Consider the following 15435-nt stretch of genomic DNA (forward strand, 5'->3'; position numbering starts at 1 on the left):
CTCTCTTTCTGTCCATCCCTCTTGTTCTTTCCTTCCATACAGCTAGCCTGTCACTAGCCTCAGCCCTCTTTCTGTCCATCCCTCTTGTTCTTTCCTTCCATACAGCTAGCCTGTCACTAGCCTCTGCCCCTCTTTCTGTCCATCCCTCTTGTTCTTTCCTTCCATACAGCTAGCCTGTCACTAGCCTCTGCCCTCTCTTTCTGTCCATCCCTCTTGTTCTTTCCTTCCATACAGCTAGCCTGTCACTAGCCTCTGCCCTCTTTCTGTCCATCCCTCTTGTTCTTTCCTTCCATACAGCTAGCCTGTCACTAGCCTCTGCCCTCTCTTTCTGTCCTTTCTGTCCATCCTCTTCCTTGTTCTTTCCTTCCATACAGCTAGCCTGTCACTAGCCTCTGCCCTCTCTTTCTGTCCATCCCTCTTGTTCTCTTTCCTTCCATACAGCTAGCCTGTCACTAGCCTCTGCCCTCTCTTTCTGTCCATCCCTCTTGTTCTTTCCTTCCATACAGCTAGCCTGTCACTAGCCTCTGCCCTCTCTTTCTGTCCATCCCTCTTGTTCTTTCCTTCCATACAGCTAGCCTGTCACTAGCCTCTGCCCTCTCTTTCTGTCCATCCCTCTCTTGTTCTTTCCTTCCATACAGCTAGCCTGTCACTAGCCTCTGCCCTCTTTCTGTCCATCCCTCTTGTTCTTTCCTTCCATACAGCTAGCCTGTCACTAGCCTCAGTCCCCTCTCTTTCTGTCCATCCCTCTGTTCTTTCCTTCCATACAGTCTGTCACTCAAAGCCTCAGCCATGGACTTATCTTCATTATCTTTCTGTCCATCCATCTGCAGTCTGTCCATCTGCAGTCTCCTTCCATACAGTCTAGCCTGTCACAGCCTCTGCCCTCTCTTTCTGCAGTCTCCACAGTCCATCTTTCCTCCATCCAGTCTGCACACACACAGCATCTGCATCAGTCTGCACACACAGTCCATCTGCAGTCTGCACACACAGTCCATCTGTAGTCTACACACACAGTCCATCTGCAGTCTGCACACACAGTCCATCTGCAGTCTGCACACACAGTCCATCTGCAGTCTGCACACACAGTCCATCTGCAGTCTGCACACACAGCCCATCTGCAGTCTACACACACAGTCCATCTGTAGTCTGCACACACAGTCCATCTGTAGTCTGCACACAGTCCATCTGTGTGAAGAGAGAGGGCCGCTGGGGCACAACTAGAGACATCACTGGGCCTTTCAACCCATTCTCTGAGAGATGGGGAAACTCTTCAAATACTCACACTGTTCCACCATGTCATGAAGCATAGCATCCAACATAAAGCATTGATGTCATGGCCACCTGAATAGCTGTTGATATCTGTCTGTCTGTCTGTCTGTCTGTCTGTCTGTCTGTCTGTCTGTCTGTCTGCCTGCATCCCAAATGGCACCATTTTCCCCTATATAGTGCACTACTTTTGACAAGAGCCCTATGAAACCTGGTCAAAAGTAGTGCACGATATAGGGAATAGAGTGCCATTTGGGACGTAGACTCCCGTCTCCAAGGGGGCTTTAGATGTCAGAAACAGGGCCTCATGGAGAGTATAAAGGGGGATAAGTAGGTATTACCAACTCTATGTACATAGTGTGATCTTTCACACAGAGAGCTAAGATAGATAGACCCAACCCTAACAGAATTAGAATATAACACTGTTAAAAGCCAGGGCTCTGCTGAGGCAACGAGGACTCAACAACAAAGATGGAGGAATACAGCAGTTAACTGAGATTAGGCTTCAGACTCATTGTTTTTAGGGAGTGACTCTTGTGAGTACTATAGAAATTGTGGATCCAATCAATGTTTATATGTTTAATGCTTATTGGGGCGCCCAAGAGGGGATGCCATGCTTTTTTGAATTGTTGTGGAGCACCGAGTCCCCCCAGGTACAGTGCACTGGGTACAAGGTATACACTCCAACCTGGTCTGGAAAACTAACCAAGCCCAAAGGCTCCATGTAGGCCACCAATGTACTCTTAACTACTTGAGGTCAGTGCTATAGAATACAGTCTTCCGTGTTCTATATCCAGCATCCAGCCTAACCCCTGGTGTTCCCAACCTCTACACCCCCAAACACAGCTCTGTTCTGCTAAATATCCCATAAGCCTGAACAAAGACCACTTAACACAACAGCTCGTCTAAACCGCAACCATTACACCGTTTGCTGGGAGTTAGCAGGGAAACCATGTATTATTTAAACAGACAACAGAAGTTATTTTAGAATGGAAAACTTTGACCATTCCTGAGAACCTAGTGGAGGGAGATTAGTATATCTGGTTGTCTCAAATGGCGACCTATTCACTATATTGTGCATCTTATTCACAATGTAGTGCACTAGTTTTGACCCAAGACCCCCTTGGTATGTCCAGTGCAGAGTTGAAAGAATTTGATCAAAATAGCTTTGAAATGACGGATTGGGAGGCATAGGCTACATGAGAGTAAAATCATTACAAGAGCTCTCGTAAAACAACCGTAGTACAAGCAAGCAGAGAGAAGAGCCCCCACTGGGTTATTTTTTATTATTACAAAATACAAATATAATTGCCACTGTATTTGGCTAAAGGACCATTTTACAAATGGGCAAACGTTGCTATGACGTGACAGAAGCACTCTGGGAATGTTGTGGAAACGATGTGTGATGATCGAGGCAGGTCCTTGAGCAGGAGAGCACTTGAATGAGCTTCAGTCTTACTCCTCCTAGGGATTCATACATCCTATTTAGATAGAACAACTAATCAATGGCAAATTGAGTCAAACAGTTGACAATTTAGAATAGAAAACAAACCAATGGCAAATTGAGTCATAAAAACATCTGAAACGTATGAAACTGTAGTATGAAACAACCAAACCAAACATCTTTTTTTGTTACATTGTACTTCAAACACACTGAAAATGGTGGCAGTTGTAATGGTTGTATGTATGGGCTCTGGTTTGTACAGATGGAAATCCTTTCACAGCTTTGTCAACCGTCTGAGTCTTTTTGAAGGGGCAGGACACTTTCTCACACGTGTCAATGTCTGTAAACTTACATTAGGAGTTCAGGGATTTGGAGCCAAAATGACAAAAAAGTCACCTATCCGATCGTGTGTTTTTAAACGTTCTCGCCAGGTTCCTTGAGAATCCCTCTGTGTGTGAATGGTGAAGGGCAGAGTCAGTCACAGTTAGCCTCCGGTAGCATAGCAGTTCCTCTGTAGAGTTTTCAGGTGTAGTGTCTCTGAGAGAGGAGATCAGTGGTTATCGTACCTTTAAATCCACATAATTGTTTGTTTGTTGTAGCTGTTTCCTTCAGGAAGACTGGAGAGTCTGGAAAGAGTTGTGTAAATCCAGTGAGATGTCCTCTCTCCTCTTTCACTGAGAGAGCTGGCATTGTGACTCTTTCCTTCAGGACCTTGTCGGTTCCAATGGAAAACCAAAATGGCGGCACTATGGATCTGTATGGAATATGACCTTTGACCTCAGATCAGTCTCGCAGGATAAACCAATCATAACCCAACACTACTTCAAACAGAGAGAGCTGAGGGAACTGAGAAAAAAAAACACCCCTTGTAACATCCAGGTAACATTTATATAACATTTACTCATTTTAACCACTCTCACCCACAGACTGGTTTGTATTCAACATGCATCATTTCATCACAAACAGCAGGTGAAACAAGATAAAATATTTGGGAAAAAAGAAAAAGGAAGAGAAAGTGGAAAAGGAGGGAGTGAAACAAATGTTGTGCAGGAGGAGAGCTAATACAATCCAACTCTCAGAGGAAGGTCATTTCCAGCTTTTCTCCTTGGATAAAGGGGGACAGGTGTTATTCTGCTGAAGCCCATGCAGAGATGTCGTGTTCAATCGCTACACACCACTGAAGCCACATTCCCATTAGGCCCAGGCGCTTAGGGGCGTGTGTGTGTGTGTGTGTGTGTGTGTGTGTGTGTGTGTGTGTGTGCAGTGTGGAACAGTGAACACTCATACAAGAGGACACAGAGGGTGAAGAAGCGAAAGAAAGAGAAAGAGAGAGAGGGAGGCTGAAATTCACTTTCGGAACATTTTCTCCTTATGAAAAGTATCTCCTTGGCTACCACCTTACATCACACTACAACACTGTTGCTATTGATAGAAACGTACCCTATTGACCCCTATTTTAAATCAAATGCATCACCTCTGGAGAGTTCATTCAATGCACTAAAATGCTGTATGTAAAGTCATAGTAAATCATATCGGTCCATCTAACCTGGGAGACTTCAGCACAGGATATCCCCTGTTTCCCATTTCTCTAGAGAGGTGACTCCAACCTGTCAGTGTGTTCTTAACAGTGTTGGGGAAGCTGCTCTGAAAATATAGTTTTCCAAGCTACCAATTACTGCACACTGGAAGAAGTTAAACTACACCAAAGCTGCCCTTAAGAAAGAGTTTATAGTTTACTGAACTAAAGTTACTTTTAAAAAGCAGTTCACTGCATCCAAACTACTCCATGAAAAATGATATGTACATTTGAAATGTCATAGAATACAAATAGCAAGAACAGATCGCTCTGTACTTAGATGTTAACAGAATGTGTAATTTATCCTATTAAACACAAAAACTATGTCTCAAGTGAGAATTAGGCAGGTCTGATGCCATATTGTTTTTTTTCCTACTTTTTGCACAAAAAAAAGTAGTGTGTAGTTCCAGTAGCTAGCCAGACCTCAGAAAAGTAAAGAACTTCTGAAAACACTACTAAGATTGTAATTTAACTCAGCTACCATCAAGTTACTGCAAAATGTAGTTACATTACTAGTTGGACTACATGTAGTTCACTACTCCCCAACACTGGTCCTTCATACGCAGCCAGCTGTTCCAATGACAGACTGCCTCCTATAGGATTAATACACACAGGTCACTCTACTGAAAAGGTTAACAGCTGGGTCATGCATTAAAGTGGACTAGGTGAATGTACCCTCTCTCTCTCTCTCTCTCTCTCTCTCTCTCTCTCTCTCTCTCTCTCTCTCTGTGTCTGTGTGTAGGTGGATATGAGCTGTTCTCTCCTTCTTTATGCATTTCTCCACAGTTGCCTGTCAATATTCCAATCTCACAGACTCCTAGTCAACTCTCGAGCCAGGCAGGCAGATCTAATTCAATTAGCTTAAGCACTCTACACACAACCCACTGCTGCATATTGACCGACCCTATACACACACACACACACACACACGTACACAACCTCCCCATGACACAGTCTTGTTTAATTGCTAATGAGTGTGTCTAATTAAAGTGGACGCTCATGGTGTTAATATCCAGAAAGAGGTGTTGGTGTTAATTAAAGGTGTACCTCCTTACTGCGCCCCTCCTTCAGTTGTCATGAAATAAGAGGGGTATTATTCTCTTGAGATAGAACTGCTGTACAGGGGAACTGTGTGGGTGAACCTGTGTGAAGTGGGTCACCAGTTAAAGACCACGATCCATTTTTGATCACATTATTAAACGTGGACGTTTTAAGCCACATTCATCTCAACAAAAGGATTGCCAGCAGCACACAAAGTGCTCACATCAAATGATGCACATTGTCTGTATTTTAGCTCTGTTGACCCACATTAATCTGCTGACATGAATATGCACAATATGCAGAATGTATCTCTCTCCCTTCTCTTTTCTTACTCTCTTTTTTTATCTCTGTGTTTTACGGTCTCACCATCTCTCTCTGTATCTGTCTACAGAACCCAGTAAGTCACAGCGACCGCTACCCAAGACACCGATAACAGCAATACAGCTGTTCACAATCTGATTCCCATTCACAGGGTCCAGGTTAAATGTCTGATCATAGATCAACATGTAGGGCCAGATACCTGATCCTCCTCCCTGGAGCTCCTAGCGACATGTCTCTGCTCCAGGGGCGGGGCTACTGTTTTACACTGCTGTGTCAATTCCCTATCTTCACAGGAGGTTACGTCTGGCCTGTATCACAGTGCATTACCCTGCCTGCCTGGTTGGCTCGTCCTGTGCTATGGCTGACTGAAGACCCAAAGCCTGTGTCACAAAGGGCAGCCTATTCCCCATAGGCCCTGGTCAAAAGTAGTGCACTGTTTAGGGAATAGGGTGGCATTTGAGACACAACAAAAGCCTGCATCCTCACACCGTAAAGCCTCCCTGAGTGTTTTCAGTTTTTCCTTTTTATTCCTCCCAGCTTACTGTGACTGTGACAGCCACTATTGAAATGCAAATGTTTGTGCACCATCCAATAGAATGGATGATCTGAGGGATAGGAGGGAGAGACTGCTTGACAGCTCTGTTCACAATCACCATGTTTTCCCCCTTTGTATTGCTCTCTCTCTCTCTCTCTCTCGCTCTCTCTCTCTCGCTCTCTCTCTCGCTCTCTCTCTCTCTATCTATCTCTCTCTCTCTCTCTGTATATTATCTCACTGTGTTTCTGTCTCACCAACACAGACATTATCTCCGCGCCCTACATGCGCCCAAAAATATGTGTAGGAGTTTAGACTGACTCATACACACACACACAAAAACACTGACACACACACATACAGTACACTCGATGACATACGCATACACTCAATAGAGACACAAACAGGCGATACGTCATCTGATTTCCCGTCTCTACACACAGATGAAAGTGTGGCACAGAGAATGACACTCCAACAGGTGAATTCCACATGAAGTGTTCACTGAATACTGATTGGATGGTTGGCCTGGGCTCCCTGTCTCTAATTATAACTGTAAAGACGATGAGCAGGTTCCAGAAGTAGTCCTACAGTCCACAATGACCCTGCTGTACTGTCATCTCTCTCAGCTCTGGTCCTGCTGATGATAACATGTTTTGACATGGATCAATGAAACCTACTGTAAATGAGTCAGACTCAACTTAACTCTTTCACCACCCTCATTAATTTCATTTTCTCTCTTTTCTTTCGGCTGGCATCTCAAATTGGTAGTTCACCGGGATCAACAAGAGACCCATTACTCAAAAAAATTCCCACAATGTCTCACTCTCACTTCCTGTCTTCCTTTCACAGCTTCTGCTGGGCTGACACGCCCTTCCAGTAGTCGAGGATGTCATGGAGGTCCTCCCCTTTGGCAAACTGCACCTTCTTCCTTAAGGCGTTCCCGGCCGTGACGTAGCATGACTCATCCCTCTGGCCCTTCCTGTAGGGCCGGAACCTCTCCCAGATCCTCAGAGAGCTCTCTGAGGAATACTCAGGGCTGGAGGAGTACCCAGAGTAGTTTTGGTGGCGGGAGGGCGAGAGCTGCGAGTAGGAGGCGGCGTCACGGCGGGAGCGGGTCAGGGGCTTGAGGAAGGAGGCCCTCTGGTGTGGCGAGCCCTGGTGGGAGCCCTCGTAGTACAGAGCTGGGACGGAGTGGCGGTGCTCTGAGCAGTGGTAGTCCTCCTGCTGTTCCTGTCCCTGCCCCTGCTGCTGCTGCTGCTGGTGCTGGTGATGCTGGTTGGTAATACCATCAACACCACCACCACCTCCACTACCACACCCACCACCCCCACCTCCTCCCCCGCCGCTCCCCACCAGAGGCAGCCGCTCCAGGGGCTCTCCACACCCCGCGGGGCTGCCTCTCTCTCCTGGGTACTGCTGGCAGGGGTCCGGGCTGCGGGGCTCGTGGATGTCCAGGCTGTAGACCCGGCCTCCTCCTCCGGTCCCTCGTTCCCGGTCACGTCCCATGGAGTTGCAGGACGAGGTGCTGCACTGCTTCTTCACGGCACTGATCACCACCGCAGCGTCAGCGCTCATCTGCCTCACGACGGGGCGCACAGCGGACGCAGGGGGAGGCGGCCGGTAGGGCGGCGACACAAACCCCCCGCCACTGATCCCCTGACGCTCCGAGAGAGGGACGGAGAAGGGGAGCGGCGGTGGAGGGGGGATCTTGGTGGTAGGGGAGGGCAGGCCCGGGCAGGTCTCAGTGATGCCGGGGGAAAGAGGGATGAGGCCACGGGTCAAGGAGGAGGTGCAAGTGGGTGGAGGGGAGGTGGGGTAGGAGGTGGTGGTGGTGGCGGAAGAGGCAGTGGAGGAGGCGGCCATGACAGAGTCCAGCTTCAGGGCGTCGATGCAGTTATTGATGATCTGGTTGACCTTATCCACCTCCATGGCGATGGTGGAGATCTCCGAGGCCGAGCCTCGCCCGTCATCGTCCGAATCCTCCCCCACGTCCGTCCCGTCCTCTTCTCTTAGATCCTCATCCTTCATCCCTCCCTGTCCTCCTCCCATCCCTCCATCTCTCATCACCCCCTCCGTCCTCACATCCATGTAGTTGCCTTTGCTGGTCAGCATGGCATCACAGAAGGCGGTGGGCATCTTATCCTGAGGGATGGAGGAGAGTCTGGAGGAAGAGGTGTTGGCGGAGTGAAGCATGCCCGAGGAGGAGGCAGACATTGGTAGCTTGCCCCCATGCGTGTGGTGCTGGTACTGGTGGTGGCCCTGACCCTGGGCCTGCTCCTGGAGCTTCTGCACCGCAGACGGGTCGTTCCCCACGGCCGCCGCCACCTCCGGGCCATACCTCATTTCTAGAATCGTTTTCTTCACACAGATGGACTTTTGCTTCTCCTCATGCCTCCTCTTCTTCCTCAGACAATAGTAGATGAGGCCCAGGATGCAGAGCATCCCGATGAGGCAGCCCACGATGGTCATTATGTAGTGGGTGGTGGTGGAAGGTGTTGGCGGCATGTCGTCGGGGTTCTGGGCTCGGGTGGAGAACTGGAGACAGGTGTGGTTGTAGCGCTGGGAGGTCCTGATGGAGGCCACGCAGAAGGTATAGTTGGTGTGTGGCTTGAGCTTGTTCAGTGTGATCATCTCCTTCTTGAGCTTCAGGTTCATGACATCAGAGACAAAGGTGTTATTGTACTGCACCAGGATGTACATCTTGCTGTAAGGTCTGGGGATCTGGACCATGATAGAGGCTGTGAAGAGGGACACGTGGTGGAGCTTGATGCTGGGGCTGAAGCTGTGCTCCGTGGAGGAAGACGAGGTGGTGGGTTGGTGGTACGGACCCACGCGGTCAAACATGTCCGGGCCCATTCCGGAGGAATCTGAGTCTGGCGGGAGAGACGTCATCCCGGGGATGAAGACCCCATCCCGGCAGACAGAGGACAGAATCGTCCGAGCGTTGTGCCCGGCGTGGCCGGACGCGATGGGACTCAGGAGTGGGTAGCCAAACATCTCCCTGGGGGTCTCGCACTGGAGCCGGTCGTAGGTGTGTGTGACGTTATTGAAGGCCTCCAGCCAGGTGAGGAAGTTGTACAAGTCACAACCACAATGGAAGGGGTTCCCAGCCAGCTCACACACCATGAGGCGATTCAAAATGGTAAAGGTGGAGGGGTCGAGGCGAGCCAGCTTATTGGACGACAGGTCAATGCTGTTGAGACTGAGGCACTCATCCAATGCATTATTGCCAATGACCTTGATGAGAACATACAGAGACAGAAAGCAATATATTTAAAACAAATCTGAATCATATTGTACATACAGAATAATATCAACTTATCTTTAGCAAATAGTGGAATTGAAATATTTAAAAACGAAACAAAAATCGACCAATGTCACACCTCAATGAGGTTGTGCTGGAGGAAGAGGCACTGCAGCCGGCCCAGGCCCCTCATCATGGCTTCTGTCAGGTTGGTCAGTTTGTTGTAGCCCAGCTGGAGAACCTAGGAGAGAACCAGAAAGGATTACGTTAAGATTAAATCAATCAACCCACCCACCACCCAGTGTACCTGTAGGTTGGCCTGTTGAGCGAAGGCCCCGTCCTCGATGTAGGAGATCTCGTTCTTGGTGAGGTTGAGGTCCGTGAGGTTGGTGAAGCGGTACATGGAGGTATAGGGGATCATTTTGAGCTTGTTCTCGTTGAGCCTCAGGTCGTGGACCGTGTTATTGATGTGCTGGGGGATGGTCTCATATGGAGGCTGGTTCTGGCTGCAGATGGCTAGCCACACGTAGCCCTTGTCCCCCTCGATCAGCCAGCAGTCCCCCCAGACCAGGCCCGGAAGGTGGAGGAAGAGGAGGAGAGAGGGAAGGATGAGGAGGGTGGGGGTAGATGGAGAGGAAGAGGAGGAGTGAGTGTGAAGCCTGCTGAGCATGATGATGGAAGAGAAGGAGGAGGAATGAAGAGGGAGGTTTTGTTAAGATGGAGGAAACGTGGGGTTGAAATAAGGGAAAGCGAGGTTGAGTTTAAAGGAGAAAGAGCGTGGGGGATGGACTGGCGTAGCTAGGTTGTCCTCAGAAAGGGGAGAATGGGTTTAGCTTGGGTGTAGAAAAAGAGGGAGGGGCCTCACACAGTCAGTCACAGCTGTATGGTTGTCATGGTGATTAGCAGAGTCCCCATGTCTTTTCACTTCCTGTTGGACTGCCGTGGGGAGTGAAACAGCTATTCCTCATAATCTCTCCGACAGGAAGTCTTGTTGATTGATCTGATAGGAAGTAGCAGGATCCGCTGGAGAGACGTGAGTCTGTGGAAGAGAGGAGAGGAATACCGTGAGGCAACAATAGAGAGGCACATAACAATAATAACATGGAATGAACCAAACAACATAGAACACAAAACACCAGTGTTGCATACAGATGGAGAGTATTAATTTGATCACCCTGTTTCAGGATAACTTTCCTGGAAATGTTAAACGTGTAACGTATTTGAGGTTTAAAAAGGCTTCTGAAGTTTGTAATTTTCACTTTGAAATTTTAGACTTGATTTTCCCCAAAATGTTTCAACCCCTACAAAAATGTCCATTAATTTAATCCACATAATAATTCACATTTCCTGTTGATGCAGGATAAGAAAACTGGCTCAAATTAAGATCCTACATCTGTATAAAAAACCTAATCACATGGGACAGCTATAAAATCAGGGGCAATTTTAGAAAACTCTGATTTCAAGTGGCACTATGATTAAGGAGACGATTCTAGAAAAGCACACGTCCTCATTCCTCAAAAAACAATACAACATCCAGTTTATAGATGAAAACACATCTTGAATGGGAGTCGAAAAATGCACTGTTTAACACACACCAGCATGATCCCTTTCTCTCTGACAGCCACTCTCTGCAAACAGAACAGATGCTTATTCATGACCATCATGTGCGACCAGAAGACAGCACTTGGAAATAAAGTGCCCTGCATAAAACCTCAACACAGAAACCTAGCCCATGAAAACATGATGTTCATTCACAACATGCATCATTCTGGCCTCGGCGCTGATATCTGTGCATCTTAAATCTTGTGCCACTGTGACACTCAAGGTTTATTGCTCCGTCGTGGATTAATTCTGGATTACATCCTAATCCTGGCAAGTGACACTTCATACAGTCTCTCCACCGTAATCCCCAGGAATCTTCTCTAGGAAGATCACTAATGGAATCTATTCTAGGTAACACGTTCTCTTGTAAAGATAATGTATGTCATGGTGGCCCATGATTTGATGGGGATTATATATACATGTATGTATTACAGTGGAGGCTGCTGAGGGAGGACGGCTCATAATAACAACTGGAATGGAGTCAATGGACTGGTATCAACCACATGTAAACCAGGCATTTGATGTGGTTGATACCATTCCATTGAATCCATTCCAGCCATTATTATGAGCCGTCCTCCCCTCAGCAGCCTCCACTGATGTATTAGGGTTGGGAATAGCCAGGGACCTCACAATACAATATTATCACGATCCTTAGGTGACGATACGATATATATTGCGTGTCTCACGTTTCCCACGATGCATTGTGATTCAATACTGTGATTTTATTACGATTCCATGGTCTAAACATATAGCTCACCATCTATCTGCTGCAGAGGGAACAGAAAGAGGCATGTGGAATGTGGAAAACGAGTTTTGATCAGTCATGTTAATAAAAGTGCTGAAAACAAATGGTCTATTGAAAAGAAGATGGAGAACATATTGTTGGTGCAGGTTCACTCATCCAGCGCAAAAATAACATTGCCATATTGTCAAAACGATACCATATATCGTCAAAAATAACATTGTCATATTGTCAAAACGATACCATATATTGTCAAAAATAACATTGTCATATTGTCAAAACGATACCATATATTGTCAAAAATAATAATTCCGATATGTAACTGTATCGATTTTTCCCTCCATCGCTAGTATGTAGTGTATGTGATTAAAAGGATCATTCAAATATGTGTTGAGTGTATAAATGACATTCAAATATGTGTTGAGTGTATAAATGACATTCAAATATGTGTTGAGTGTATAAATGACATTCAAATATGTGTTGAGTGTATAAATGACATTCAAATATGTGTTGAGTGTATAAATGACATTCAAATATGTGTTAAGTGTATAAATGACATTCAAATATGTGTTGAGTGTATAAATGACATTCAAATGGCACACAAAGTTAAAAAGCCATCTTCCCTTCATTTAAAATAAGGGAGGAGTGATGGAAAGAATGGTGGTAGGATGGAAAGAAAATAGGAAGTAAGGGAGGAAGGAAGGAAGGAAGGAAGGAAGGAAGGAAGGAAGGAAGGGAGGAAGGCGGAAAGAAAGGAGAGAAAGTAGGAGAGAATGTAGGGAAAGAAACTGAGCTCAGGATGAAGAGACAACCTTCCTCTCCACAGGGTGCCATCCACTCAGACAAAGTTTCTGTCCCTGACTTTCATTTGTCCTCATCATGTTAAACTATTCACGCTGTGAGAAAGCTCCTAGTCCCACCACTCCTGTGTCTGCACTTCCTGGATCCCTAGGTAGGAGAGCCCCCTGCAGGAGGCCATCCATCTCACCCTGACACCCATCTATCTTGTCCCTGTCAGTCTCTGTAGAGGTGTTTCACACACGCCACGCTACATTAATCACCTCAACCTCCGAGACTTCTAGATCTCTCCCTGTTGACTCACCTGTCACATTATTAGACACATATACGTAAACATACTTATATACACACACTGGTATGCATGCAGGTACACACACACGCACGCACACACACACACGCACGCACGCACGCACACACACACACACACACACACACACACCACTGTACCTATGACTCAGTTCCTCTTTCTATAGGCTCTCCAGTCACATCATACAATCCTTCACCATCGGCTCTCTATTCAATCTGCATGTCATTTGAAAGCTAGATACAAGCCAGGATGAAAAGTTGTGTGTTGTGACAGACAATGTCTTCCTCTCGCTACAGCTGACAGTCAGAAAGCTCTCTCTCTCTCCATGGAACCAGAGAATTATGGAACTGTCCTAGTTCCACTGTTCTCATTTCTCTATTCCAATGATTCTGATGGAGAATTGGAACTCATTCCAGTTTATTCTAGTCAGTATTCCCCAATGGTGAGAGCCAAGTATCTGGTCCAATTTCCCACTGATTACTGCTGAAAATGGGAAGACCCAAAGCACTTAGGATACAATTCATCATCAACACCTCATACTGATTAGAGTTGTGGGCTGTTGCCACTGGAACATTCCCTTTAGGGGATGTCTCTATGAAAACATGCTTGTGTAGTCAAAGGTTGTAGCCTATTTAGGATGTACTATGTGTATCAAGACAGTTCTCTCTCTCTCTCTCTCTCTCTCTCTCTCTCTCTCTCTCTCTCTCTCTCTCTCTCTCTTCTCTCTCTCTCTCTCTCTCTCTCTCTCTCTCTCTCTCTCTCTCTTTCTCTCTCTCTTTCTCTCTCTCTCTCTCTCTCTCTCTCTCTCTCTCTCTCTCTCTCTCTCTCTCTCTCTCTCTCTCTCTCTCTCTCTCTGTTCCACACGAGAGCTGATCCCATTTAGTGCTCCATATAGGGAACACAAGAGGAGGGGTGACAATGCCCCCATCAACAGGGCCTGAGTGGTCACTGAATGGTTTGATGAGCATGAAAACGATGTAAACCATATGCCATGACTGTCTCAGTCACCAGATCTCAACCCAATTGAAAATTTATCAACACCACCATCAACAAAACAATAAATTTGGAATTTCTCATGGATTAAAAGGTGTTGCATCCCTCCAATAGAGATCCAGACACTTGTAGACTCCATGCTAAGGCACATTGAAGCTGTTCTGGCTCGTTGTGGCCCAACACCCTATTAAGACACTTTATGTTGGTGTTTCCTTTATTTTGGCAGTTACATTACATGTGGGTCACATCGCAAATACATTTGAGGTAACAGGTAGGTCACAGGTGGGTGGCTGGCTGTCTTGGCTGGCCCACTTCTACTTCTGAACATCACTAAAATAGACGCTGCAAGAATAGCCAAAGAAACCTCCTTTTTATCTAGTGTGTTTATCTAGGTTTGCTACTCGGACAGGAGTCACAAAGTCATGAAGTTACTCATGTTTGAGATCGCAAGTACATTCCACATTCTGCACAGTTGGCATCTTTCCTTACCATTGTATTCTCTGTGTTCTACTCACATCTCTCATAGACACACATCAAATATCCAGCCACACTCAACTGATTATCAGTCTAAGTCCCCCTGTATAATTCATGATTTATATCTGGGTTATTCAACAACACCCATCCCATTGGTTCTCCCTCGGTTGTCATGGAGACCAGATATGATTGACAGCTCCAATTAGTGGTTATGAAAACAGAGGGGACAGAGAGGGAATAAGTGTCAGATCCCTGTCTCACTGGGTTCATTAGCTGCCACCATGATGAAGTGTTGTTCCTCTTCCTGAATGGTAATCAGAAGTGAGACTATCACTGTCAGGCCCCATGTACTGTACGACTAATGGGGACAGAAGGTTATTCTGACCATGTCATCTGGATTAGACAAACTCTGGGTCACAGTTATTGACAGGGAACCAGACTATTTGTCATGCAGTTCAGTTTTGTCATGCAGTTCAGTACCCTTGAATGAGTAGGTACACACCTACTCATTCAAGGGGTTTTCTTTATTTTTATATTTCTACATTGTAGGATAATAGTGAGGACATCAACACTATGAAATAACACATATGGAATCATGTAGTAACAAAAAAGTGTTAAACAAATCAAAATATATTTTATATTAGAGATTCTTCAAAGTAGCCACCCTTTGCATTGATGACAGCTTTGCACACTATTGGCATTCTCTCAACCAGCTTCACCTGGAATGCATTTCCAACAGTCTTGAAGGAGTTCCCGCATGTGCTGATCACTATGGCTGCTTTTCCTTCACTCTGCGGTCTAACTCATCCCAAACAATCTCAATTGGGTTGAGGTCGGGCGATTGTGGCGGCCAGGTAATCTGATGCAGCACTCCATCGCTCTCCTTCTTGGTCAAGTAGCCCTTACACAGCCTGGGGGTGTGTTGGGTCATTGTCCTGTTAAAAAACAAATGATAGTCCCACTAAGAGCAAACCAGATGGGATGGCGTATCGCTGCAGAATGCTGTGGTAGCCATGTTGGTTAAGTGTGCCTTGAATTCTAAATAAATCACTGACAGTGTCACCAGCAAAGCACCCCCACACCATCACACCTCCT

General features: G+C 46.4%; 1 protein-coding gene across 1 annotated transcript in view; it reads right to left on the reverse strand.

Moving 5' to 3' along the window:
- Nucleotides 1–2519: 2519 nt before the first annotated feature.
- Nucleotides 2520–15435, reverse strand: part of LOC112238616 (protein phosphatase 1 regulatory subunit 29-like) — a 150152-nt gene continuing 137236 nt past the window's right edge. The window contains exons 3-5 of the mRNA XM_042316243.1: nucleotides 9732–10463; nucleotides 9564–9665; nucleotides 2520–9417 (exon numbers count right to left, since the gene is read on the reverse strand). Coding sequence (XP_042172177.1) covers nucleotides 7024–9417; nucleotides 9564–9665; nucleotides 9732–10094 — 2859 coding nt within the window. The 5' untranslated portion in view covers nucleotides 10095–10463 and the 3' untranslated portion in view covers nucleotides 2520–7023. The remainder of the gene's footprint in view (nucleotides 9418–9563; nucleotides 9666–9731; nucleotides 10464–15435) is intronic.

This window comes from Oncorhynchus tshawytscha, unplaced genomic scaffold (assembly GCF_018296145.1).
Source record: "Oncorhynchus tshawytscha isolate Ot180627B unplaced genomic scaffold, Otsh_v2.0 Un_contig_1164_pilon_pilon, whole genome shotgun sequence".
Lineage (NCBI taxonomy): Eukaryota > Metazoa > Chordata > Actinopteri > Salmoniformes > Salmonidae > Oncorhynchus > Oncorhynchus tshawytscha.